Source organism: Mirounga angustirostris, unplaced genomic scaffold, assembly GCF_029215605.1.
Source record: "Mirounga angustirostris isolate CCGP_5_RB_7025 unplaced genomic scaffold, mMirAng1.0.hap1 SCAF_7, whole genome shotgun sequence".
Taxonomy (NCBI): Eukaryota; Metazoa; Chordata; class Mammalia; order Carnivora; family Phocidae; genus Mirounga; species Mirounga angustirostris.
This window is the reverse complement of record NW_026991715.1, coordinates 153,757,744-153,785,508: the sequence shown is the minus strand read 5'-3', so window position 1 is coordinate 153,785,508 and position 27,765 is coordinate 153,757,744. Positions and strand designations below refer to the sequence as shown.

Genomic DNA, 27,765 nt, shown 5'->3' with positions numbered 1-27,765 from the left:
TTGAAAGGTCCAATATGTGTGTAAATGGAGTCCCAGAGGTGAGGAGAGGGAGGATGGGGGGAAAAAAATCTGAGAAAGTCATGGCCTCAAATGCCCCAATTTGGCGAAAGACATACATTCATAGATTTGAGAAGTCCTTCAGGCTTGGTTTCTATTTGATTTCCATTTCTATTGATCAGTCTTCAAGTGAACTTGGAACAGGTCTGAGAAGAACTGAGGGTTCAGGGCAAGAAGTGGGGGTGGGGGAGGGGCCTAGAAGCTGCTGGTCAGAGGTGAGGTGGGGAGAGCCGGGGCAGGGGCTGGGGCCAGGCCAGGACCTCGGAGGCCAGAGGGCAGAGGCCTGAGCAGAGCCCCAGAGGTCAAGCTGGCTGTCCTGAGCGCGCGGCCCACCGGGCATGGCTGCAGAAGGAAGCTGGTGCTCAGCTCGCTGAGACCCTATGTAACAAAATAATTCCTTGAGCTCCAGCGGCAACAGGCACGGGAGCCAAAAGGGCAAAGGCACAGGGAAGGCGTCCACACCGGAATCACACGGGTCCCGGCGCCCTTCCTCTGCTCGGGATGTGGAAAGGGCCGCAGAATGGCATGGACTTCGTGACTCTGCTTTCACAGGAGGAGGGAAGAGGAGGCTAGACAGAGCAGAAAAGCCCTCTTCTTCAGAGTCTACCTTAATCTTGACCTGGCGGTTGGCTGGAGCTTTGGAGACTGACCCTAAGGAGCAAATCCACCGGAAAATCCACCGAAGCAAAGATACAAAGACACTTCACTCTGGGGTGTGGCCGGGGGCCATGAGGGGCCCTGGAAAGGCTACAGGAATTTTGTGAACAGATCCTCTGTAGGGGAGCAGGTTGAGATCTTAGTACCCTTTACACCTTCATGCGAAACTTCCAGTAAGGCCATTTCTCTGAGGACACCTTTTGTGCAGATAACGTGTGGGCGAGGTGCCCAGGCGCCGTAAAGCGAGCCCGTGCCCACTCCCGTGGCTGCCGTGGTATTCCTAGCCCCGGCCCCGAAGCCAGGACTGTGTCATGGGCCGCTGCCCAGACACACAGCAGCAGGAAACGACGGGGTCTATTGACTTTTGATATTGATGCAGGAGGACAAAGGGCTCCCCAAGGTGGGAAGACCACGGGACAGATGCCCGCCCGAGGGCCCAGCAAAGGCACCAGGTCTTGAGGAAAGCCGGACTGACGGATGTGGGCAGATGGCGCAGCCGGGACACCCCTCGCGGGCGTGGCTCTTGTATCCCCCCACCTCCCATCATCTGCCCCCGATGCAGGAGGGTCGCTGGTGAGGGCACGGCCTGCTGGGTGGGCTGGCGTGAGGGGGAGGCCTTGGGGGCAGCACCCACGTGCCAGGCCCCCAGTGGAGCGGCGCCTCCGCGGCTTCTGTTCATCAACAGAGACCTTAGCAAGCTATTATTATTTTATCCCTCTGAACTTGGTTTCCTCATGGTAAGATGATCGTCAAGACCTTTCTGGGATGTTGTAAAATGAAAATCAGATTCTCCTAAGGAACATGGATTGAGTGCTTCTTTCCCAAGCCCGATGGGAAAAAAAAGGGGAGATGTCACTTATTTTCTGTATTATTTTAGTTTTCTGGTCGGGCCAACAGGAAAGAGGGATATGAGGGTAGTGGATGCGGGCGCCCTGGGGTCCGCACTCCCCAGGCAGCCGTGGCATCTTGCTTCCGCGCACGCGGGCCCGGGCCTGCTGCTGGGTTAAGGTTAGTGTCTCGGGCACAAACCCGTGGCTGAAGCACCGAAGCACAGATGCATGTGAGGACAGGCTGGGGGGCAAGCCTCGAGTGTTACCATCCGCACCCACGAAAGAAGGGTTGCACCCTCGATGAGAAAGTACATCCAGAGATTTAAAAACCTCGTTTCAAACATGAGAGCAGAAGTACTCAGTGGAGGAGCTGAAAGATGAAGTTAAAGAGCCCTGTCAGAAGACAGAGGAAAAAGACACAGAAACCAAGCGCAGGAGGGAACCCCTAAAGGGAGGAGAACGAGGACACAGGGACTTTCGGAAGGAGCGGCGGCTACAAGCAGCATGAGCACACGCATCCCCCAACTCCTGTTTCCGTGTTTCCCGGGATGGAATTCGATCTGCCCCAAAGCACACCATTAGGAGCGGCCGGGAAGAGGGGGGAAGAGAGGGAAGAGAGCCCATGCGAAGCATGGGGCAGGGGTTCACAGCCTCGACACCGACTCTGGAGGGACCCGGAGTGGCACCTCCCTCCTTGGAAGGGAGGTGACCTCCAGGAGCGCCCAGGGGCCGTCAGGCTGCTCATGCTGCTTGGTTGTCACCTGCCTACTGCACAGCCAGTCCCCAAAAGGAACAGGGGAAAACCCACATTTGGTGGGGGATGAACCTGCCAAACAGAGGTGTTCCCGAGACAGAAGGCACGGGATTCAGGAGAGGAAGTGCCCGGTGTGGGGGAGGGGGCAGAGGGGGACTGATGCTGGGCTCCACAGACACCATGAGCCTGGGAACTTGCTCACCTGCCCTGCGCAGCAGCCTGCTGGGAGTTTGGGGCAGAATCACTGAAATACATGGAAAACTATGTCAACAAAAACAGACAGTTACTAAACAAAGGTAAAACAAAAGGCTGCACTGGAAATGGAAAAATGGTGCCATGCTATCTCCTGGCTATGGAGACAGTTCGTGTAGTCATAATGTACAGCACTGAAATTTGGGTGGGAAATGCCAGAACTTAGAGAGCATGCATGTGGGGGTGGGGCAGGCTTTCTGGGCCATCTCCTCTGGCCAGAGCCCCACAGCTGGTAAGTTCACATCACAACTCCTTCCCGCCCTGTGCACCCACATGTATGGTCCTGGACAAGAGAGCCCAACACATGTCAGCAAAGCCAGGAGTATAACGTGAGCATGCTGGCCTCGCTGGGCAGGGAGGGGCAGGGGCAGGGCCGTTGCCAGACGAGGTCCTCTCTGCAGAAAATCCCAAGGAGTGATGGCGGCAAGGCTGCCGGATATACAAAGTCAATCATTTTCCTATAAACCAACAATGAAGGCATGGAATTTAAAATTTAAAACACAATGCCATTTATATCAGCACCAAAAAACAAACAAAAAATTTTAAAAACCACCTTTGGTATGAATCTAACAAAACATGTACAGGACCTATATGAGGAAAATTTCTAAACCTGGATGAAGACTTCAAAGAAGACCTATATAAACGGACAGATATTCCACATGCATGGATAGGAAGACTCGACATGGTCAAGCTGCTAGTTCTTCCTGGCATGATCCGTGGATGCAATGCAATCCCAGTTAAAAATTCCAGCCAGTTATTTTATCATATGGAGAGACAAAAAACCCAGAACAGCCAACACAGCATCGAAGGAGAACGAAGTCCAGGACTCACATTTCCCGACCTCAAGACTTGTGATCGAGTCAGCGTGGTGTTGGTGACAGAACAGACGAATAGAGGAGTGCGACAGAACAGAGTGTGCAGAAACAGACCCACAGAAGTACAGTCACTGATCTTCGACAAAGGAGCGAAGACCCTCTCTTCCACAAGGGGCGCTGGAACAGCTGCGCGTGCACATGCAGAAAATGGATCTAGACACAGACCATACAGCCTTCACGATAACGCACTCAACATGCATCACAGACCTCATCGTAAAATGCAAAGCTAGAAATCTCCTAGAAGATAGAGTAAGGGGAAACCTGGGTGACCCGGGTTTGGTGGTGACGTGTTAGATGCTCCACCAAAGGCACGATCCGTGAAAGAAGGAACAGAGAAATGGACCTCGCTAAACATGAAACCTTCTGCTCTCTGAAAGACAGTGACAGGAGAACGAGAAGACAAGCCACAAACTGAGAGAAAATATTTGCACAAGACATATCTGATAAAGGATCTGTATCCCAAATACACGAAGAATTCAAATCTCAGTAAGAAAACAAACTACCCAATTGAAAAGTGGGCTAAAAATCTAAACAGACACTTCAGCAAAGAAGATATGCAGGTGGAAAGTTAGCATATGAAAAGATGCTCAATATCATACGTCATCAGGGAATTGCAAATTAAAAAAACAAGGTACTACTATACATCTATTGGAATGATTAAAACCCAAAACCCACCAATACCAATACCACGGTGGTGAGAATGCAAAACGGTGCCGCCACTTTGGAGGACAGCTCGGTGGTTTCCTACAAAACTAAACACACCCTTACCATATGACCCAACAACCACACTCCTTGGTATTTACACGAAGGAACTGAAACCTCATGTCCACACAAGAACCTGCCAATGGACGCTTATAGCAGCTCTATTCATAATAGCCAGAACTTGGGAGCAACCAAGATGTCCTTCAGTGGGTGATGGAGAGACAGGCTCAGCTACATACAGACAGAATCACTCAGCACTAAAAGAAATGAGCTCTCAAAACAGGAAAAGACACGGATGAATCTTCAACGCATGTTGCTAAGTGAAAGAAGTCAATCTGAAAAGGCTACATTCTGGAATGCTCATACAGTAGGATTCCAACTCTAGGACATTCTGGAAAAGGCAAAACTATGGAAGCAGTAAAAAGATCAGTGGTTGCCAGGGGACGGGGTGAGGGAGGGATAGGGTAGAGCAGGGAGGATTTTTAGGGCACTGAAAATACTCTGGATGATATTATCATGTTACATGTTTATGTTATACATTTGTCCAAACTAGTAGGATACACAACACCAAGAGTAAACCCACATGTAAACTATGTAAAATAATCATGTATCAATATTGGTTCATCAATTGCAACACATGTGTCACACCAATGTTAAGAGGGAAACTGTCGGTGGGGGAGAGGGTGGGTATGGGGAACTCTGTGCTATCTGTTCACATATTTTGTAAATTTACCCCTTTACTAAAAATATTAAGTCTACTAATTTTTGAAAATCAGCATCATTGATGCTGTGGTAAATGTGCCTCTTGGGGGAGGGGGTGCGTTTGCACCGTGATGTGGCCTTAGGAGGCCAGGCCAGGGACAGAGGTGACAGCATTTTAAGGATGAGGAGTGGGAGGGGAGTAGGCCAGGAAACACGCTGGCTATTTGCCCTGAGGGAGAACCAGGTGTGAACATCCTGCAGTTTTATGCCAGCTGGTCTGCGGTCTGTTATGATTCTACCGCACTCACGCTGCAAGGTTTCGGGAAAGTTTGTTCAGTTTCACTGTAAAGGGTGTTATTGTGAGTGTGGGTGTGAGCACGTGTGATTGTGAGCTGTGTGAGCAAGCACAAGTGGGTGTGAGTGTGAGCACACGTGATTGAGCTGTGTGAGTAAGCATGTGTGGTGTGGGCATGAGAACATGTGACCGTGAGTTGTGTGAGCAAGCATGTGTGGGTGTGAGTGTGACAAGTGACTGTGAGTTGTGTGAGCAAGCATGTGTGGGTGTGAGCACGCATGATTGTGAGCCGTGTGGGTGTGTGAGCACGCGTGACTGTTAGCTGTGTGAGTAAGCATGTGTGGTGTGGGCATGAGAACATGTGACCGTGAGTTGTGTGAGCAAGCAGGGGCGGGTGTGAGTGTGAGCATGCGTGACCGTTAGCTGTGTGAGTAAGCATGTGTGGGTGTGGGTGTGAGCACAAGTGACTGTGAGTTGTGTGAGCAAGCAAGTGTGGGTGTGAGCACACGTGATTGTGAGCCGTGTGGGTGTGTGAGCACGCGTGACTGTTAGCTGTGTGAGTAAGCATGTGTGGGTGTGGGTGTGAGCACGGGTGATTGTGAGCTGTGTGGGTGTGAGCGTGAGCACGCGTGACCGTGAGTTGTGTGAGCAAGCACGAGCGGGTGTGAGCATGAGCACGCGTGACCGTGAGCTGTGTGAGCATGTGTGGGTGTGAGCACGGGTGATTGTGAGCTGTGTGAGCAAGCACGAGTGGGCGTGGGTGTGCGTGTGGGTGGGCAAGGGCAGCAGCGTCTCAGGAACCAGCGGCTAGCCGGTGCCGTGTGTTGCCCACGTGGCCGAGCGCTTCGGGTCACACGTGCTCGTGGGAGGCGCCCAGCTCGGTGGGGGACTGCAGGCTCCTTTGCGAGGGGTCAGGCGAGAGCCTCTCCGAGGGAGAAGTGTGCATGCAGCACAACAGCCACGTGCCCCTGCCGGGACCTGGGTGTCGGACCCCGCGCACGCTGCAGGACCCTGGGTGCGCCACCCGTCCCCCGCAGAGTCCCCCCACTGGGACGGAGGCCCCCCAGAAACAGCCTGACATGTGTCCGTCCCAGGACAGGAGCTCCGTGGGAGGTGGCAAGGTCTCCGTGGATGCTTGACCCACATGCCCTCAGCAGGGCAGGCACCTGCCTCCATCTTGGCACCCACGTACATCCTCCGCAGGCCATGGTGTGGCCGGTCCTTGCGGCTCTGATGGGCAGGAGAGTCGGCTCCAGGTCAGGCTGCCTGAGGAGCCCGGACCCTCCCCTTCTCCCTCTGATGAAGGCACAGAGCACATTACCAGGAACGAGGACCTTGTTTCTGGAAAAGCAGACAATTCATCTTAACTTCCCACAGTTAGGCATTGGGGCCTGGCTCCGTGGACTTAGGCTAACTGTGGCCCCGTGGGCTGGTGCAGGTGGCCGGGCTGCAGTGTGAGGGCCAGCTCCACGCAGGCAGCCGCCCCCAGGACAGCTGGCCCCCCTCCTGCTCCTCTCCTGGGAACGGACACGACCATGCAGAGATTCTGCTTGGCTCCGTGCTGGCCACAGGACGGGAGTGCGGCTCAGGGCTGCAAGGACAAGGTGCTCAGCAGCACGCCGGCACCTGGCTCGGGACGGTGCTCCGCTCTGTAGCGAGAGACTGACCTCCCCAGCCACGTCCAGCTCCCTGACACTTGAACTAACCTTCAGATCATGAGAAAACCAGGATTCTCAGCAGAAAGCCGGAGGGAGGGAGGGACGTCAGGGTCACGTGCCCCTGAGGGCAAGGTGGGGGCCTCTGGGAGGGGGAGGTGCAGAGACACTCCCCTAGTCTCCAGCACCTGCACCCCCGCAGAATGCCCCCGTGGGGGTGGGGGTGGGGGTGGGGGTGCGAAGAGGGTCTCAGAGCCCGGGCCTGGGGGTCAGCTTTCCCGACCCCGAACTGGTGGTCAGGGGTTGCAGCAGCTTCACTGGTCTGGCAAGAAGAGCCCGTCCTCGCCCTTGGGCGGCTGGCCACGTGTGCCCAGCCTGCCTTTGCCGCTGCCTCCCGTGGGGGGGACCTCAGGTGAGCCAAAGCAGGTGCTGGGCCACGACATGCTCCTCTCAGGCTGCGGGGACCGAATCCAGGGTGCAGGGCAAGGCTGATGCTGGCCGGGGCCTGAGGGCACCTCAGCCATCGGAATGTTCTCAGCATTACTGAGTTAATGAGTAAAGGGTTTTGACAACAGAGGCTATATTCTCAACACCAGGGGCCTTCTCAGAAACTTAAAACTGCCTTCCTTCTCCAGTTTATCCCCAGCAAGGTAAGCTCTACAGGGGAAGGTGCAAGGGGAAGGGCTGAGCTTAGACCTGCCACACACCAGCGGAGGGTGACAGTGCCCTGGCGACACCAACATCCGAGCCCTGCTCTCTTCGCTCACTGTATTTTTTAAGTGGTGGTCGGATGAGCCCCACCCCAATCCTCGCATCGCTGTGCTGGAGACGACCAGAAACACCAGCCCTGGGGCAGGAAGGAAGAAAAGGCCAACTCGTGGCCAGGGTTTGAGGCACAGCTGTGCGGGGCCAACAGCCAGTCACGGGGTGGTCCTCCTAGGCCTGGCCAAGTCCACAAGACGCCCCCTCTAGCTGAGGACTCAGTGGGTAAAAGCCAGCACCCACCAGGACGAGGCCGCAGAAGCATTCCACCCCAAGGACAGGGGAGGACCCGGAGGCTGCGGGCAGCTGGCGTGTGTGCCGAACGCCTCTCCACTGGGCACCCCAGAGCTGGGTGGGGGTCCTGGCTCCTCACCCTCCGCCTTTGATACGGGTGCCTGCAGCTGCTGTCTGACTGTCCGGGCATTGTGGTTTTTACACAACTATTGTTGGCTGACCTGTTATTGTGACCGGGCACCATGCAGGGTCATCACCGTGTCCACGGGACATCCATCGGGCACCTTTTAAGCAACCTTCATGCATTTGTGCACCTGCTATGTCCACCCTTGCGGCCACATCCGAGGGAGATGTGGATGCAGGCCATGTCCCTGCTGAGGAGGCCAGGGACTTGGAGGGGAGAGTAGCTAGCCCACAGCAAGGCCACCACACATCCCTCAGATGCAGCGACGGACCAGGCAGGAGCCCCAGTGCGGGAGGCCCTGGAGTTGCATGTGGCTGTGTGACGTGGCCAGCTTCCAGGAGCCTGGCTGGGCTGTGGCTGCTCAGGGATGGTGAGCATCGCTTCCCTTCTGCTTCCCACCCCAACATCCTCAGGCGTGGTTCCTAACCCCAGCCTCACCCCCAGAGGCTCTGATTCAAGTTGTCTGGAGCCGACCTTGGGGGGCTGAGCTGGACCGAGCACCGCTGGTCTCACCAGGCTCCTCAGCTGCCTGAGAGAAACTGAGGCCAGAGACTCTCCCACTCTAGGCTACACAGGCGGCTGATCCCCATCTGGATCCTCAGCTGAAGGAGCAGGAGGAAGGCATGAAGGCTCTGCCGCCACAGGACGTGGGGAAGGGCAGCGGTCCCCCAAGCACACTCTCGCCACGCTCTGTCATGGGCATGACCCCAGCCACCTTCTGGGGACTTGGCCTCTGAGTTGGCCTCTGTGCAGAGAGGGGCTGTGGCCGCCCGGCCCTGCAACTGAGCACACCTATTCCCGGGCCTGCTCTGGAGGCCTGCTGGCTTCTCGAGCTGGAAAGGCCTCTGCGGCCCCACGACACAGCTCTCGGTGGGTGCCCTCCACTGGGACGGCCAGGGGGTGGCTTCGGCTCCCTCCCACACCCCCCTCCTCAGCCCACTCCCCTGGGAGCCCAGGTGCCCTGTGGGGGTTGGGCAGGGAGCCTCCCTTGAGACTCTGTGCCCAGGGCTTGACAGCCAGTGTGGAGACACTCCCTCGGACCATGTGTGTGGGGGGTGACGATAACTTGACCATTCGCCCAATGTCCCCTGAGCACCAGCCGGGTTGTCCACTCCTCCCTGAACCTCCGTAAGGAGCGTTGGTGCTACGGAGGCTCACAGGGCACCTCACGACCCCAGGAAGCAGCAGGCCTTGAGACCATAGCCATGTGGGGAATAGATTTCAGATCTTTAGCCACAGGCTGCAAAACCCTCATACCTCAGGGGGAGCCCTCACACGGGGCAGTGCACACACGCGCACCTGCACGTGGACACGAGGTGCAATGTGCACCTGGGGTCCCCCTCCTGCAGCGCTGTCTTGTTCGGGTCCATGTCTAGCTAGTGGGCTGAAGGTGACCTGCACTGAGCAACCAGCATGTGAGGGCTAAGGGGGACCAAGGTCCACGGCACCCCAACAGCCAGGGCTTGTTAAATCCCCGAAGAGACAGAACCCCTGGGAGCTGGTGGTCTTCCACCTTCTGTGTTGTTCCACAAGCTGTCAGAAACAAGTATTTCCAACTTCCAATTTTGCCTTTGCAAGAAGAAACCCTTCCCCAGCTGAGAATTCACAAGCAGTTGGACTTTAGCATGATAGCTCGGCAGGTGGTAAATTCACTGAGGCTTCCTGATTCACCCAGGAAAGGGAGAAACAGAACCCAGCCCTCCCCCACGCAGCCCTGCACCCTTCCTCCCCGAGCACTGGGCTGTCCCTGCCCCCAGAGGCTGGTGGTCCTGGCGGGGGCTCGCTGGATGCCTCCCAGAGCTGACACACCTGTGCCTGGAGCAGAGCGTTCCACTGGGTGAGGGGAACTTGGGAAGTGACTTGGCTCAACCCCCACCCGAACAGTCCACACCTGCCAGCAGGTCCCCAGCCTCCATCATCAGCCCTAGCCACCTGCCATTGCAGCCCGGTGGCCCTGAGCCCCACGGGGGCCCCCTGGGCTGGTGCCTCCCCGTGGACCACCTCCCCCCAGCCCCTCTCACTCTGGCTGCCCCCCTCCCTCCCTGTGTGGCTCATCTCAACTGTGCCCCAGATGGGAAGCCTACACCCCGGCCACAGTCTGACTCCTCAGCCTGGACTCTGACCCCCTGTGTCCTTCAAACCATGGGGCTCTCAATTCCTTCTAGAACTGATGAATGAACACTTGGGTTGTAGGTGTGGACTTGAGACACAGCCAGCTCCATGGGAAGGCCAGTGTGAGGCCGATGTCCAGGCCGGACCCCTGACCCAACTGGGGCATCTTGCATGACCTAGAGAGTGACCAGCACAAACACCCATGGCCACCCTAGCAGGCGGTGTGTGGCAGGCAGGGCAGGGCCAACAGGGCGGCGGCTCCAGGCGGGGGCAGTACAATGTGCACTCAGCCTCATTTGTTGTTCGCTACAGTACATGACGCCATGTATCCTGCAGCATGATCTCATCTGTCTGCCCCCCCCAGGAACCTGCACTTGTCCCGTGGCACCTGCGTCCCGTGGCACCTGCACTTGTCCCGTGGCACCTGCATCCCATGGCACCTGCACTTGTCCCGTGGCACTTGCATCCCATGGCCCAGAGCAGCATTCGGCGCTGGGTGGCACTGATGTTTGTGAAGTGAGCACTGAACTGGGGAGCACTTCCCCAGCAGCCAGAGAGGTAGCTGCTAAAACTCAAGCGCTTGGAGACCGCATTAAGTAAATCAGTCATGCCCCCAACAGTGGTATTGATGATGGTATTGACCTGCCTGGGACCCAAGTTCCAGGCTCAGCACAGGAGCGTGTGAGCCGGCAGCCATGCGGGTAGGCACCCGAGTCCCTGGAGCCGGCGCGCTGGGACCCGGGGGATTTGTGGTGTCCTGTTCCAGAAGGCATGGCTGGGGACGAATTGGCAGCAGATTTTGGCTGGTGGTGGAGCGTGCTTTGAGCCAGGCCTGGCGGGGGTGAGCACAGCTTCTCCTGGAGACCCGGCCCGTCCAGGTGAGTGCTGCGTGGGTGAGGTGCTCCCCACCCTCAGCCTGACACACCCTGGGTGCTCTGGGCAGATGCTGGCCCTGCTTGTCCGGGTCTGCCCCCCGTGAAGGGTGTTGTCTGCGGGTGCGGCGCTCCCAGGAGGCTGTGTGGCAGTGAAAGAATTCAGGTAAGGAGTCTCTTCCCAGGCCCAGAGCCTACATGGTCTGGATGAAGCTTACAGATGGAGGAGAAGCAGGCCTTTGGGGCTGTGCTCAGGCTCCCACCCACCCATCCATGCAGCTCAGCGAGAGCAGCGCGGGCAGGCCGGGTGCCAGGCACGGAGGGCACGGCACAAACCAGACACAGCCCTGCCTTCACTGACCTCGGGTCCTCGGGAGCGGGGGTGGGCTTGCAAGACGGGGTGGAGTCTGGGGAAAGCCACACAGGGCAAGGCCACGCCAGTGTGGGTGGGAGCCCACCATGCACCCATGGGGCCGTCCTGCTTCCCTGTCCCGACTGCCCTTGGGCCTCTGTTGCCCCACCAGCCCCTCTGCCGCCTCCCCCCTCACTAATGGTGTACCTGCCCCCCAGCCCAGAGGCCCTTGGCGCTCACCATCCCCCAGTCCCATAGGCTCTGCAGGCAGGGCTGGGGTGGGGAGGGGCCAGGGCAGCACCTGGGCTCACTCAGCACCCCTTCTCTGCTGGCCTGAGCAGAGAGAGGAGACAGAAGACAAAGGTATGAAGGAGAGATAGGGAAGGGGGTGGGAGATAAGTAAGGTCAGGAAGGAGGGCTGGAAGGCAGGGTAGGAGCGAAGGTGCAGGCACAGGGTGGGGGCAGAGAGCCGCCCAGTGAAGCACCCAAGCGGCCCCAGAGGTCTCGTTGGTGCAGAGAATAGGGACCCCAGCTGTGCTCCCATGGCCCAAGCAGGAAACCACCCAGTCCGGGCTCCGCAGTGCAGACAGGTTGGGTCAGCAGGCTCTGCTCAAGCCAAGCACCCAAGACCTGGAGACTCAGACCCAGTGCCTGAGAGCGGCCAGCAGATGGACTTGGAGCCGGGGGCCCTGTGCTCCTGGAAAGAGGCCCGTCCCGGGACCCAGCCAGCCAGAGCCAAGGAGCCCTTCTCTGAGGGAAGCCGTGAGCACGTGCCAAGGCAGGGCAGGGGACGGACAGTGGCAGAGAGACCTTGGTCAGTCCCATCCCTCGTTGCCTGAGTGCCACCCCCACCCCCCAGTGTACAGCTCCAGGTAAAACTCGCTGCCAGATGGGCTTTGGACACTGGGGGAAATGCATAGATGGGAACCCTAACTTTAGACACACCCAAGTTTCAGACCCCAGCTCAGGGACTTGGCAGGTGTGGCAGGAAATCTTTCCTCCAACCCATAGGGACACAGAGGAAACCACAGCTCCTTCCTCGAGGGGCAAAAATGGGGAAGGGGGGTGTCCTGACACATCTGCCAAGAAATAAAGTGTGGGGCTGAATGCAGGCCAGGTCAGGAAGGCACAGAGACAGGTCTCAGGCGACCGCAGTCACAGAGCACTGAGCGTTCCCTGGAGAGGCTGACCTGGGTCCAGACCCTGCACTGGGGCTTGGAACCTTGGGAATAACACCAAGACTCTCTCCACTTACAGGAAGTTGGCCCAGGCAAAGCCTCCCCGGGGAGTCCCTTCATGAGCAGGCAGGACTGGAGGCTATCAGCACATCCCAACCTTTGCCCCTCTTTCCTTGGGATATTTCCGTGTGATACCTGAGCTCCAAATGCCTATGGCTTGTTCACAGCCTGTGGCTAATTCCCCCATGGGCCTTCCCGAAAAGTGAGACTTTACACCTTCAGCATGGTAGAGGCTGTTGGAAGGGCCCTTGGTTCTAGGCTTTGGATGATGGGTCTTAACTCCAGGCCCACTGACTGCATCTGTCCTGCCAGGACTGGGGGTCCACTAGGGCCCACTGACTCATCTACCCCTGGGAGGATGGGGCCTACTGGGGACTCCTGTTGCTCACGCTGTCCTTCTAGGTCATCTTTTTCCAGATCTCCTCATGCATTCCTTCGAGGGGAGTAAGGGAAATTCAGTGGAAGCAGGCAGGAGAGCATGATGGAGAGTGCCCAGGAACCCACAGGAAAGAGTAGGACAAGGGTGAGGCTCAGCACTAGGGGCTCCTGGTCCTAGGACCAGAGCACATTAAGTCAAAACCAGAAGCTTCTGGTTTTAACCCCAGGAGGTAAACACCACCCCATGGCTTTCCCCACAGCCTGGGAATGTGCCTGGGCCAGATGCCCAGCCCCCACGGCTGTACCTCAGAGAAATACACGGATTAGGTGGGGGTCCGGGTGCCCTGGGTAACACAGCGGAGGGTGTGGGTGGAGTGCCAGGGATGTCCCAGGCCGTCGGTCCACGCGCCCCCATCAAGGGCACAATCACAATGATGGGAAGGGGCTTTGGAAGCAACAAGAATTGGGGCCCAGCAACACAGGGCCCGGAGGCTCGAGAGACTGGATTGATAAGCCAGCAGTGGCATGTCAAAGACACGATCCCAGGGCGGCAGCCTGCCTGGAGCATAACTAGGGGAAGGCACTTCCCACGGAGGCACAGCGCGGGTCAGAGGCTCCGGACGCCGCACACCTGGCCCTGGGCCCCCCCCCCCGCCCCGGGCGCTCTTCCCCTAAGACCAGGGGTGACAAGGGCTTGCAAAGCCCCAAGGGCACCGGGGGAGGCGACCAGGAAAGACCACCTCGCCACCACCCCTGAGCCCCTAGCCTTCCAAGCCAGAGGGCCCATCAGCCACTGGGGTCCTCCTGGGGTGTTTCCACCCGGTTTGAGTGGGTGGGGTGTGAGCCCGGGCTGCCCCTTTCCCAAGAGAGGCCGTGGTGGAGAGAGCAGAGACGTTCAGGCTCAGAGAGTGAACCCACCACTTCCCAGCCGGCCCACGTCAGGGGCGCCCTCACCTCCAGCCCATCAGCGCCATGAGCCCACTTCCAAGACATGTCCCCAGACTGGGTTTCCTACCGGCCCACCCACACCGACACTGCCCCTCACCCTGGCCTCTGCCACCGTAGCCCATTCTGTCCAGGGCTCTCCCTATGGCTCAGGCTTCCTCCTGGGCAGGATCTCGACCCCCCTCACCGCTCCCACCCTCTCAGGAGGCTCCTCCCCGATCCGACCCAGTGTCCACCTCTCACCCTGGACCCACTGGGATGTCAGCTGACAGCGGAGCCACGTCTGTCCCCTGGAATCCCCTAGCTAATGCCTGGGAATAAAGAGACCCTGTCAACCTAGAACTACCCCTCCCCCAGAATCCCCTCCGGTGCCCCTCCTGTCCATTCTTTGCCCTACGACCAAGGTAATAGTCTAAGAGCCCAGGTCTGTTCAAGTCCCTCCCCTTTGTGCCACTCTGGGTAGAGATCAAAGTCCTCCAGGGTCTGTGGTTGTGCTGGTTCGGCCTCCTCTGGCTTCAACATTCTAACCTCCCTCTTCCCCCAGAAGTACTGTCCTATAATCCTGCCACCCCCGGAGCTCTGTCTCCAGAAGCTGCCTGGATCCCTACCCCCAGGAGGGCCCTTCACCCAGTGCTCCACAGCCTCACGACCTCTGCACGGCCAACGTGGGCCACTGAGCCTGGTGCTGGCCCAGCCTTTGGTCCCCAAGGGGGGTCTGAGGAGAGAGAACACAATTAGGAGGAGAAAGCCCAGCCTGGCCCAAGGCCCAAAGGGACCCTGGTGCGGGAAGCTGCAGATTCAGGAATCCCCAAGGGCCCAGAGGAAGGAACTATACCCCCACGCGGGGACAGAGACTATCCCACTGCAGGAGGGCCCTCAACTTCTCCGGTCCAGCAGGCTCCACCTGTGGGTGGGCTCCCTGGCCTTCTGAATTTCCTAAAGATACAGTAACAGGCAGGGGGCCCCTGGAGTCCCAAATGCTTACAATAAGTCCTTTGCTGAGCCCCAGGCACGGGGTCTTAGCAGTTGGGGTCCAGGGGCTCAGCAGCCACTCCTATTTCTCATCCGTGCAAAAGTGCTGCTTCCGGTGGTGAACCCAGACTCCTGGGCCAACTTGCTGGTGGCCATGACCCTGCCCTCTGGTCTTTCTCTGTCCCAAGCTGCTTGAGGTGGGAAGCTGCCTCAACACATTTGTCTGAGGGTCCACGGCAGGTTATACGTGGCTGGAAGAAATCTGACCTCTGCAGCGCAAGGTGGGATGTGCACTAAAATGAGCACTTGAAGCTGCTGGTAAGACATTTGGCAAGTGCTTGGAAATGCATAGAAACCTGCTTTTCTTCTGTTTTGGTGCCTTGAAAGCAAAATAGCCTGACCATTTTAAAAGATGAAAGGGGCCAAAGAGGTTCAGGAGCATGAACCCTGGACTGTGGGGTCAAGAAGGAAGAACACCAGGATCCATGCCTTCCCCTCATGTATGCACAGACCGGACACACCGCCACGCGGCCTCCAGGCTGCACCCAGATACAGGTGAAGGTGTGTGGGGGAGTGCTTTGTGGGGGCTTGTGAGAAGGGGCGCTAGGGTTCGCTGCACAGGGAGGGGTCTGGGAGCCAGGTCTGTGGGGCAGGAAGGGGGGAGGAGCCACATGGCAGAGGGTTTCCTACCTTCAGGCAGGGCGGTGGGCCAGGCACTGGGGAACCCCTGGGGTGTAACCCTGACCTGTTAGATCTCTGCTTGTCACTGTGGAGAACAATGGATCCTGGGGGTGGGGAGGGGTGGAGCTCCAGGTCACTGGGTCTGGTCAGGAGTGCAGGTAGACCACGGAGATGAGGTGAGTGCTTTGTTGCAACTCTTGGTTTGTGGGGCTGAACAGGAGTAGGGGGGTCTGGCTTGTTTGCTAAGGTTTGGTTTGGTTTTTAAGGTCTGGAAGGCTGAGAGACGGCAGAGGGTGGGGTCCCAAGGTGGATGGAGGAGGGACAGCTGAGGGGCGATGGGGAAAGGGCCAGAGTGGAAGGGGGTGGGGGGCTGCAGAGGAAATGGCAGAGGTAGGTGTCACCTGAGGCCCATCCTGAGCCACCAGGAGAACCTTGGGGACCTGGGCAGGGTCAGTGCAGCAGATTGCAGGGTCTGGGAGTGAAGTGGTGAGCGCGAGGGAGGGACGGGGAGGGGGAGGCTGGGAGTGGGGCTGGGTGTGGGGGGAGTCCTGACTTACTTTTTCAGATGGGGAGAGTGAGTCTCTCTGAGGTGCTGCCTGTTCCCTCGTGAGACCACAACGCCATCACAGTGGGAACCTCCAAATATAGGAGAGTCAGGGCAGGGCTCAGCCCAGAGCAGGAGGGCTCTGCAGGTGCGGCTGTGTCAGCCCCATGGGTCTTCCCTTAGGGTCCTTGCCATGCTGCCCTGAGAACCCCAAAAAGTCTCCACCAAGGCTTGACTCTTGCCCCTTCAAGGGGAGTCAGTAATCCCAGATGACAGCAATGGAATGCAGATATACAGCGAGCCTTTTTAAATAAGTGTGGGTAAGAAAACGGATTCTGGGCTTGCCCTGACCAGGACACAGAGCTGGCGGAGCGGGTGGCCACCCCACCCTGGAGAAGGCGCCCTCAGGACAAGTCCGAGGTGTTGCAGGGACATGGCTCTTCCTGGGTGAACAACACACTCTGGGGCCAGGCAGACACTCAGGTCAGTGCACCAGCCTTTCCGCAGTCTCTCCCCTGAGGTCCTACTGACCAGAGGGAGCACTGGTGGCTGTCACCGGAACTTCAGATGCCAGGCTCCATGTCTGGATGCCGGGGCGGGACTAGGAGAGGCCCCAGCTCGCAAAGAAAGCACACATCTGCTTTACAAGAGAAGGGTGCTCCATGTCCTAGGTGTGGACCCCCAGAATGTCACGGGTTCACCCTGCACCAATCACTCTTATGGTGGTTTCACAAGAGAGAGAAGGTGGCAGAGGACAAGAGCCCCGCCCCCCACCAGAAACGGGTCACTCCAGTGTGGGTATCAGGACAGGGCTCTCAGAGCCCCAGGTTGGGGCTGGACCTGTCCGGGGGAAAGTGTCAGCCATTCCGCCATGGCAGACGTGTTCGGAAGAGACACAACATGAGACTTCACGTGGGTGCTGGAGTTTTACCCCTGGTATCACAAAACCCCAGAAAACTGAGTGCGGACAGAGCGAGCATGAGACCAAACAGCCAGCTGGGGCCAGGGACAGACATGAAGAGCCGTCTGAGGAAAGAGGAGGCAGAGGGATGGCGAGTGCCTTCAACAACCAGAAAGCAGAAATGAGAGGGACCTCCAGGGAGGCAGGACACAGAGCAGGACAGAGAGCAGGCGGTGCTGACCGGGACACAATGGATCCAAGCGCCACCAGCGCTCCAGGCACCCCAAACCCCAGGCCCCAAATTCTCTAGTAGGTTCTCCCCAGAGCCTGACCCTCCTGTCCTGCTGAACATGTCAGAGCCGAATGCCCCAGGAGGGGCCCTTGCCAATTTGCAGTGTCCCTCCCCATCCCCAAATCCCTGCCTCCTGCCCTTCCCTCGGGAGGGTGTCCTCAGACCCCCTCCTTCACCCTCCCCCCAGGCTCCACCTGGTAAGTCACACAGGCCACCATCTCTCCACCACCTCCGGAAGACCCTCCGTGGTGGACCGACATGTTGAAACTCCGGTCCTCATACGCTCTTAGGAAGGCTGACCTTCCCATCACCTTGCCCGGGAGTTACCTACGGTTCCCACTTGCTGGCTCACTGGAGCAAGTTAAGAGAAATCTGACAGACCAGGATTTTTTAAAAGAGAAACACTGTCAATGGAAAAATTGCTCCTATGAATAGGATTTTACTGGGTTGACTCTTGAGTGGCACGGTGTTTCTTTCTGCGCTGAGAACCAAATATCCCTGCCGTGCTGATGGCAAGAACCTGCTCTTTCTCCCGGCATGGAACAGCCCCCAAAGCCCGCAGACAGGACACCTGGTTGAGGGCGCCCCAGGGCAGGAGCAGCTCGCGACATCTGCAGGCCTGGGTGCAGCAGACGGGAGCCCCGGACTCCAAACCCAGGCGCCCGGCGCGCGCGGAGCTCCGGAGGCTGCGCCCGCCTGGCCAGGATCGCGTCACCCTCGGCGACCGGCACGGCCGCTCCGGGCCCGGCCAGGCTCGCAGTCCGCGCCTCGCTCTGCCTGCCGGCCCAGGCCGAAGGCCTGACTCCCGGGGGCTGGCAGCGGCGCTCCAAGGCCCGGCTGCCGGGCAGCTAGCGCCGGACGGGGACGATCGCGGGCCCCGCGGAGACCCCGAGGAGGCGGACGCGGGCGCGCCGCTCTGTACCCGGGGGCGCAGGCGGGGCCGCGCAGACCCCGCGAGCCGGGCGGGGGCAAGTGGAAGGAGAAGTCGCAGCGGGGCCATGACCTCGAGACCCATCGAGCCCCGGGCCTCTTACCGATCTTGGCCAAGCTGGCCACGAGGATCCACAGCGCGATGATGTACGGGTCCCGGACATGGGACCATTTGAAGGTGACCACCTGGAAACCCTGGCTCTCTTCGTGCGCGCTGCCAGGCTCCTCGACGCCCCGCACCCGCGGCAGCACGCCCAGCGCCAGCAGCAGCGCCAGCAGCAACCCCCAATCGGAGCCCCGAGCCCCGCGCCCCAACATCTCGGCCCCGGCTCAGCGCCCGGTGCGGACGCTCATGGCGCGTGGGTGCTGCTGCGCTCGGCGGGACGCGCCGCGCGGAGCTGCCGGACGTGCGGGACCCTCGGGGCTCGCGCCGGGCGGCGTGGAGCCCAGCGCGCTCCGGGTGCGGGCGGCTGTCCGGTCCCCGCCCGCCCGCGTGGCCTTTAATCCGGCAGCCCCGGGGCGGGGCTTTCCCGCCCCCGCTGCGCGCACGCGAGCGCGGACACCGCCGCACGCTCTCGGCCCGCCCGCCCAGCCTGCACACGCCCACCCCGGGCCGACCGGTCGCCCTGACCTCACCTCCTTCCGTCGGCGCTCGGTCCCCTCCGTCTCCCGTCCCTACCGGCCCGCCGAGTGCTGGAGCCCCGGGCTGGAGGGCGCAGGCCGGGGCGGAGCGGGGCGGGGGGGGGGCTTGTCTGCGAAGCCGCGCGACGATGCGCAGCCGCCTCGCTAGGGGGTGGATCGCAGCGCCGGGGCCCCTGCTGGCTTGGCTGAGGCATGGTGGGCGGCAGGTGCCTCGGGCGCCCCTCAGTGGCCTTCGCTCAGGTCCCGAGTTGCCTGGGACAGCTTGACCCAAGCCGCTGCTTATCCACAAACACAGGATGCGGGGCTTGCTGACCCCGCTAGAGGCTGGAGGGTCCAGGAGGGGGCCGGCCCCAAAGCCTGGAGCTATGTTTTCAACACACACCTGCATTTCGAAACAGGGTGAAACAACTTGTCAGAAACCAGGTTCTCTCCCTCCAAACCAGGGGCGGTGCAGAATCCAAGGCATTCTGCCCTTCCCCATGTGCGGTGGCCCCCGTTCCTTCCGTGAGGGACCCTCCACCCCTGACCTTGGAGCCAGCTGCCCGGGCTCAGAGTGGGATGCGCTTTCTACCTGAGGGCGTGGCCGCCAGTGAGGTCCAAGCAGGACGTCCGCCCATAACCCTTCCTGCCTGCCCTGTCCCCTATGATGGCTCACCTGGGCACCTCAGATTTGACAAGGCAAATGCCCCCTCTGTTCCCCTCCCCAGCCCACCCTGCAGCCTCAGCACCGGGCAGCTCCATCTTCCAGCTGTCTGCTCCACCTTCAAAATACAAAGGAAGCCCAGCCCCTGCTCAGCAGGTCCAGCCACCACCGGGCTGCGGCAAAGACCTCTCACCTGCATCCCCTCTACTTGCCCTGTCTGGCTCTCCTGGCGAGCCTCCAGCTCAGAGGGAAGGCCCAGTCCCCCCATGATTCAGGTCCCTCTCTTACCTCCGAGCTGCCCTCCTGGGGACCTGTGAACTTGCACCCCCTCCACTTCCCAAGGTCCTTGTCCCATAGCTGATCTCTCAGCTCACAATTGTGACATCTGAGCTCCCCTCCTTCCTGGCTGTGTTCCTCCACGTCTTCTGACCTGCCATCCACTCAGTTTGGCTGATGATTGTCCTGTCCGTGGGAATGTCTGTTCCATGAGTGAGAGGCTCCACAAGGCCCACAAGGCTCATGGCTGCATCCCCCTTCCTGAAATGGCACCTGGCATCCAGGAACACTCAGGGGAAATTGGTTGAGTGGATGGACATAGGGGTGGGGGGGGCAGGTGGGGGGCAGGTGGGTGGGTGGACATAGGGGTAGGTGGGCAGGTGGGTGGGTGGACAGATGGATGCATCTTCTAATATCAGAACGTAGGTCAGGGTGCCAGGAGATTGGAGCTGGACGGAGCTGAGCTGGACGGCTTTATTCCTTGGGTTCTGTCCCCAGTTTCTTGCTGGTGGGAGGTGATTGTCAGTTGTGTAGTAGAGTCCACTGAAATCATGCCCAGCTGGGCGAACTGGCAGGGTGGCTGAGCACTGAACGTCTGGGTGACCTTATGGGAGGATGCTGCAGAGGGCTCCAGTCCTCCCTGGGTGTCCTTGGAGGACTGTCCAGATGAAAGGGCCTCTGCGATAGTGCAGGGATCCTCGGTAGAGGGAGGAGGGCCAGGCTCAAGCGGAGGGGGGCTGGAATGAGCTGGGCACAGCGTCCAACAATAGGAGGGTGTGACTGGCTGCTGGGGTGGCCTTGTGTGGAGGGCCATGAATGGTTGTGGGGTTGCTTCCAGCTCAACTGTGTCTCTTTTTCTCTCCCCAGCACCATTCTCAGCCTCCTGTCCCAGAGAGAGTGCCAGTGGGACAAGATTGGGTTACCTCCAGCCCAGACACACTTCTCTGTTCTTTCCTCATGGTTCTTGAGTGAAGCCTTTAGGAGGAGTGTCTCTTTGAAGATGGTGTCCTTGCATTCCACAGGAAGGCCAAGTTCCCACCAGAACATCTGGTCACTCCACCCTCTGGGGTTTTCATCAGGAGTTTGTCCTAAGGGCTCACGCCATTTCTCCTGCGAGGGGCTGCATCTGAGGCCCGGGAAGTGGTTCAAAGGGCAGGAGAGCTGAACATCGTCATGTGGACTCATGGGTCCGGTCTGAACGTGGGTGCTGGTGAATGTCCCCCAGGTGCTGTGCTGCAGAGCTGGCCGGAAGATGCCCAGGGACAAGGAAAAGGGATGCCCAATGGAGAGTCCGAAGCAAGCCCCTGAAATGGTGCGAACTTACGGGGCTACGTGGTAGGATCTGTGGGCACTTGCAGGATGAGTGCCTGCACTCCTGAAAAGCATTGGGCCTGAGCCGCCCTTACACGCGGGAGTGCGCTTGGGGAAGTGGAGTGCCTTGCCTCCTGACACCCACCCCTGGCTGACCCACTTCTCCGTCAGTGCCCCCCTGTGGACAGGGGCCACGGGGCGGGCGGGCAGCCCCACGCCTCTCTGCCTCTGACTGAGATGTGGCTTCACGCAGAGCTGCAGGCCTGCCATCCACACCCGGCAGAACTGTGAATGGTGCCCCTCAGAGTCGTGCTGTGAGCAGCTCACACAACCGCGAGGCCACGTGCCCCTGGGGGCCTGGGCGTGTGCGTGTGTGGTGGGCCGTCTGGGGACGCATCCTTGGGACCCGGCGTGTGTATGACTATCAGATGATCGCCTTCCCCAGCCCCGCCATCAGGGGCTTCCTCCCCTCCCCACACCTCCCCAGTGGCCTGGGTCACCTGTAGGTTTGCCGGCACGTACATTGTCTTAGTCTGCGTGGGCCACCAGAGCAGGTGCCACGAATGGGGGCTCACGCAACAGTAGTCTATTTCCTCACAGTTGTGGCTGGAAGTCCAAGAGCAAGGTTCTGACTGAGTCCAGTTCTGGTGGCTTATGGGGGGGGCGCTGTGCCCTCAGTGGTCTGTCCTCCGAGCAAGGAGGAGGGGAGAGAGAGGGAGAGCTCTCTCATCCTCTTCTTATAGGGCCACCCCATTCGATCAGGCCCCACCCTTATGTCCTCATTGAACCTTAATTACCTCCTAGAGATCCTATCTCCAAATACCACCACGGTGGGGGTTAGGACGTTAACTTAGGAATTCTGAGGGACACAAATTCAGCGCCTAGCACCCAGAGAAGGGCCATGACCATATGACGTACTCAAAACAGTTAAAATAATGCAAGTAACCAGTCCAAAAAACCCCTGCACTCTACCTAAGCTGCTGTGAGCAACTGAACTTCAAAAGTAAGAAATCAGAAGTGAAAAATGTCACGTCCGGTCCATCATCGTAACTTCTGGTTGTGCATTTCATTCATATGGTTTAGGAAAACATCTTATGCATAAAGAGACAAAGGTTTTGAGTCTGTTTGTGCTTTTGCTGACAACACAAGAGGTGGACGTTAAGTATTTAATGTGACTTTAACGCTGCGCACACCTCCTCACCCCCACAAGCTTACTTTTATACCCCAAGGAATCACACACTAGCTCTTCCCGAAGAGGGGAAGGAAACCCGTGTTTTTACCCTCCAGGCCAGTGATTCTGCACGGTCCCCTCTTCATCTGTTTGCTGAACACCTACTGTGTTTCGGGTGCTGTTTAGACAGACGCAGCCCCTCTGGAAGCCAACCAAAATCATCATAATGGCATATTTATCATTTCTTATGTGATTGCTGCATTAAAATTGCATTTCTTACAAATGGGAGCAGCCACTCTTCTGTGGTTGGCCCGTTGGTCCCTTTGAGACTCCAGGTGAGCCTAGACCTGCGTAGCCTCAGGCCCAGCCCGCAGGTAAGGAGCGTCTGGGGACACTGTTGGCTGGGTCTCCTTCTCATTCCTGCGGGGGGGCCCAGCACAGATGGCAGACAGTGCCACCCAGGACCCCAACCCCACCAGGGTCCCATATTCTTGTCTCCCCAGCTGGAGACCCCCTCTGCACCCAGCAGCCCTGCTCCACATCCCACTCCACACCACCCTGCTTGGCTCTTAGGGACACCAGGGAACTTCTGTGATAGGGGCTCCTGGTAACCCACTGTGCTCCTGGAGGAGCCCCTCCCCCCAGCCACATCTGATCATGCCCTGGCCTCCCACCCACTCCCTGGGCCCGCTGACCTCACACAGACCCTGGCCACATCCTGGTAGCCCTGGACACAGATGACCCCCTTCGTGGGAGCCCCATCTCTGGGCCCTGCCTCTTCCTCTGCAGGGTCTCAGGCTCCCCCCTTCTTTCTGGAAGCAAGACCCCCGTTCCAGGAGGGAGCCCTACCATGGGCTGTGCCCCCTGACATCCTCGCGCTGTCCCTCAGCTGTGACTTTCTCCTGAAGCTGCGTCCCCACAAGCGGCAATGGAACCCCGTGCCACCTGCAGCTGGAGGTCCAGTGCAGACCACTGGCCCCGAGCTCCTCTTGGAGGCCCTACAAAAACCCATCAGATGGGGTCACAGGCTCAGACCTCCCAGAGCCTGGTAAGTGGTCTGCTCCCGGGGGCCTGCCAGCTAGGCTGAGAAACTCACCCTGTTCGGGAATAAAACTGGAACCATCCCAAACACAAGGATTCACAACTGAACCCGAAATATGTAAGGAAGGTAACAGGGGCCCAGCAAGCTGAGCACATCAGGGAAGAAAGGCGGCTTTAATATTGGAAAAGCCACTCCTGTGGTCCCTCAGTTAACAGATTGAAGGAGAACGCTCAATGATGTACCCACAGAGGCAGAAAGCCTTTGGTAAAATTGAAAATCCACTCAAGACAACACATACAAGAAGGAAAACTCCTAGCAAACTTAGAATGGAAGCAAATTTCCTTCAGCTGATCAATAGCATCTACAGATGTCCGTAGGGAACACAGGTAAGGACAGGACAGGAGTACCCATGGGGGAGGGAGGAACAAAGCCACCCTTCTGGGCACGTGGGATTGTGGCTTGCGTGCAGAACCCAGGGGACTTGGAGACAGAGTACTGGAATTAATGACGGGTCACCAAAGCTGCAGGCTTCAAAATCAATACTCTGAAATCAGCTCTATTTCTATACCCTGCCACAAACTTTTCAGAAAACAAAAGTTCATTTAAAAACACTATTTACATGACATCAAAACTTCAAAATACGTGGGGGAAAAAATCTAACAAAAGATATGCAAGATACAGGAGAATTCTCCAGTGAACACTGGAAAGATTTTAAATTATGAATTTAACTTCTCTATTAGATACATGATGATTCAGACTTTGTTTCCTTTTGTATCCATTTTGGTAAATTTTATTTTCAAGGTATTTGCCCATTTCGACTAAAATTTCACGTTTATCAATGTAAAGTTTGTTATGCCCTTTTTGTGTCCGTAAGACTCTGCTGTGATGTTGCTCTTTCTATTCCTCATGTCGGTTCACTCTTGTTTCTTCTCATTAGGGATCAGTGTTTTTGGAGGTCCACCAACTTCATTAGTCTTTTCACAAAACCCGATTTTGGTTTTGCTGATTTTCTCTATTGTATTTCTGTCTCTGATTCACACACTTATTTATTCTTCCTTTCCTTCTTTGCTCATATTTTGATGCTGTTTCTCTGGCTTCTTGAACTGGAAGCTCCGGTCATTGACTTTCAGTGTTTCTCTTTTTTAAATTCATGAATTTTCCAAGAAGGTGTAAAGTCCCCTCTGACAACTACTTTGGTGCTTCCAGTGGTTTTTTTTTTTTTTTTAAAGATTTTATTTATTTATTTGAGAGAGAGAATGAGAGAGAGAGAGACAGAGAGCATGAGAGGGAGGAGGGTCAGAGGGAGAAGCAGACTCCCTGCCGAGCAGGGAGCCCGATGCGGGACTCGATCCCGGGACCCTGGGATCATGACCTGAACCGAAGGCAGACGCTTAACGACTGAGCCACCCAGGCGCCCCTAAGATTTTATTTTATTTTTATTTTATTTTTTTATTTTTTTAAGATTTTTATTTATTTGAGAGAGAGAGAATGAGAGACAGAGAGCACGAGAGGGAGGAGGGTCAGAGGGAGAAGCAGACTCCCTGCCGAGCAGGGAGCCCGATGCGGGACTCGATCCCGGGACCCTGGGATCATGACCTGAACCGAAGGCAGACGCTTAACGACTGAGCCACCCAGGCGCCCCTAAGATTTTATTTTATTTTTATTTTATTTTTTTATTTTTTTAAGATTTTTATTTATTTGAGAGAGAGAGAATGAGAGACAGAGAGCACGAGAGGGAGGAGGGTCAGAGGGAGAAGCAGACCCCCCGCCGAGCAGGGAGCCCGATGTGGGACTCGATCCCGGGACTCCAGGATCATGACCTGAGCCGAAGGCAGTGGCTTAACCAACTGAGCCACCCAGGCGCCCCAGTGGTTTTAATATATTGGGTTTTCCTTCTTCACGTCAAAACATTCTCTGATTTCTATTGTGATTTCTTCTTTGACGTGGGTCACTCAGGAGCGTGTTGCTTCATTTCCAGACACTTCTGGATTGTTCCTGACCCCTGTCCCTGAGACCACAGAATTCCACCATGGAAGACGTCAGTCCTTTTACATCTGTTACAACTTGCTTTGTGATTTAGCATCTGGGCTATTATGGTAAATATTCCATGTGCTCTTGGTAAGAATGTGTGTTCTGCAGTTGTTGGGACTGGGGCTCCATGTTTGTCCATTTGGTCAAACTGGTTCGTTGTGTTGTTCAAATCTTATACGTTTGTACTAATGTCAGTAGTAAAGAGACGCGTTAACATCATATTCTCTGCTGGTGGCTTTGTCATTCTAGGCTTGTTAGCTTTTGTTCTCTGTGATTTAAGCTATGTTAACAGGATTGGTCTGTCTTCAGGGTGAACTGGCTCGTTATCGTGTGGAATGTCCTTCTATCTCGAAGACTCTTGCCTAAAGTCCGCTCTGATATTCATACGGCCACCCCGGTTTTCTTTTGGTTAATACATGCAAGGTGTATCGTTTCCCATTCTTTTGCCTTCAATCTATTCGTCTTTCTGTTTAAAGTGCAGTTTTTGTTTTCTCATCAGGCCTGATAGGGCTGGTCCTCGGCGTCCATTCTTAACTAGCGCCACACCAGCAATAGCCCTGCGACACGCAGGCCTGGGCGCCCCAGGAGGCCAGGTGCAAGGCCCTGCCAGGGACGCAGCTCCGGTGTGTTCATGCCTGCTCAGTCTGAGCTCAAAGGAAAACAAGCTCGCTCTGTCCCAATGTCCTCGAAAGTTTTCCTCTGCCTTTTGGGTGTTGTTAGTTTCTCCGTGTGTTCCTTTTGGATTCACTTCCCTTCAGCCAAGACTTACTGGGACTGAGGTGCTTGTCCTCCGCCTGCTCAGTCCACATGTGGGGAGGGGACCCCCGTCTGTAAGTGTCAGAAGATGAGTCGTGAGCCTGCAGATGCGGGGAGCTCCGGAGGAGGCCGTCACCATGTGGATCTCACTGTCCTTCCCGGGCTCCGGGCCTGCCCACCTCCCCGCACTACTTGGTTCCAAGTCATTGTTCATACAGAATCCAGCCGACGGTGTCCCTGGAGCTTCTCACACTCGAGTGATCATGCCGCTCTTCTCCTTGGGTTCCCTCTCAGGCCCAGTGGCCCCCTGGGGCTCTGTCCTGGCAGGACCCAGAGCCTTTGGATCTGCCTCATCTGTGCACTTGCCCATTTTCTAGGACACTTGCTCCTGGCTCCCCTTCCGGTCCTGCAAGCCCACCCTCTGGGAGGGAGAATTCACCCCTAAAGACATGCAGCAGGCCTTCCAGCTAGAGCCCGAGGCTGAGAGCTGGCTGAGGACCTTAGAGCCCACCCCAGCAGAGCAGCTGGGGGCAGACTCAGGAGCAGGCGGCTGAGTGGGGAGCGCCCCACCTCTCTGTGCACGGAGGCCCTCTGGTAGGATAAGGAAAACGCATCCAGGGTTTTAGGGCTGTGCGGGGCCATGCTCTGAAGGCTGGCCTGTGCTCAGAGTGGGCACGTGGCGGGGCTGACTGCGATCTTTCTCTTGCTGCTGTTCGCCCACCTGAATTCTCGCCCTTCGCTGCGGGAAGCAGGACCTGGGCCCTGTCACCATCAGGGCTGCCCTGTAAGACCTCTGCACTCTGGCTCTGTAGACATCACTGAAGAAGGAGGAAATGGGTTATCAGGCCATTGCTCACCCCATCCTAGCTCAGATGTTCCCACCCTCCACTTTCCACTTGGACCAGAAGAGCCTGGAAGCCCCCAGGTATCTCTGGTCAGGAGCCTGATAGGGGACCTCACCGGGCCCAGACCCCCGCCTGCCTTGGGCGAGATCTCGTTTACATCGACAAGCCTCGGTTTCCGCTAGGCAGCCACCCCCTGCAGCACACAGAAGTGGGCAAGGCTCCAAGCCGGACCCGTCTGCACCCGTGCCATGTACCACAGTGGGCCCCGTCCCTGAAACGGACTAACCCCCGGGCAGGTGTGCCAACCTGTTCCCTGCTCCTCGGACCTGCCAAATAGGGCAGCACACAACTAACATGTCAGCATGAGAAGTCTGCAGCGCTCCCACTGAGGCTGCTGGAGGTGGGCCAGGTTCCTGGGGGCCTGAAAGCCATGCCCCCCTGCCCAGCCCAGAGCCCCACCTCACCTGGCGATCAATAGTATCAGGCCAGGCCCAGAGCAAACACACAGCCTGAAAGGCTGATGACAATAGCCGGACAGGGGTGAGTGGGGCAGCTGGGCTTTGTCTAAGGGCTGATACGGTGTGTGCTGAGGATTTAGGAGGCTCTCGGGGCCTCTGAGCCTGGGTGCTGCCCGCCGGGGAGAAGCACAATGCACATTGTGTTCCTGGAGAGACTGCCATTTATAGCCGAGCCAAGGGCTCTGGGTGCTCTTGGGATGAGCCCCTATTCACGGGGATTGGACATAGTTGTGTTAACTTATTCACTCCTGATAGCATTTCTTCTAAAAGGAATCCAGGGAGATTTCTACAAAGAATGGCAGTTTTGCTGATGGGAATAACTGTAGAACTCCTACTAGCATGCTCTGAAAACTG

The 27,765-nt window shown here is 57.5% G+C and overlaps 1 protein-coding gene across 1 annotated transcript in view; it reads right to left on the bottom strand.

The window, feature by feature from the left end:
- The window catches only part of SLC9A3 (solute carrier family 9 member A3), a 44,194-nt gene extending 25,563 nt beyond the window's left edge, over positions 1–18,631 (bottom strand). The window contains exon 1 of the mRNA XM_045888343.2: positions 18,281–18,631. Within this exon, the coding sequence (XP_045744299.1) occupies positions 18,281–18,494 (214 nt within the window). The 5' untranslated portion in view covers positions 18,495–18,631. The remainder of the gene's footprint in view (positions 1–18,280) is intronic.
- Positions 18,632–27,765: the final 9,134 nt, after the last annotated feature.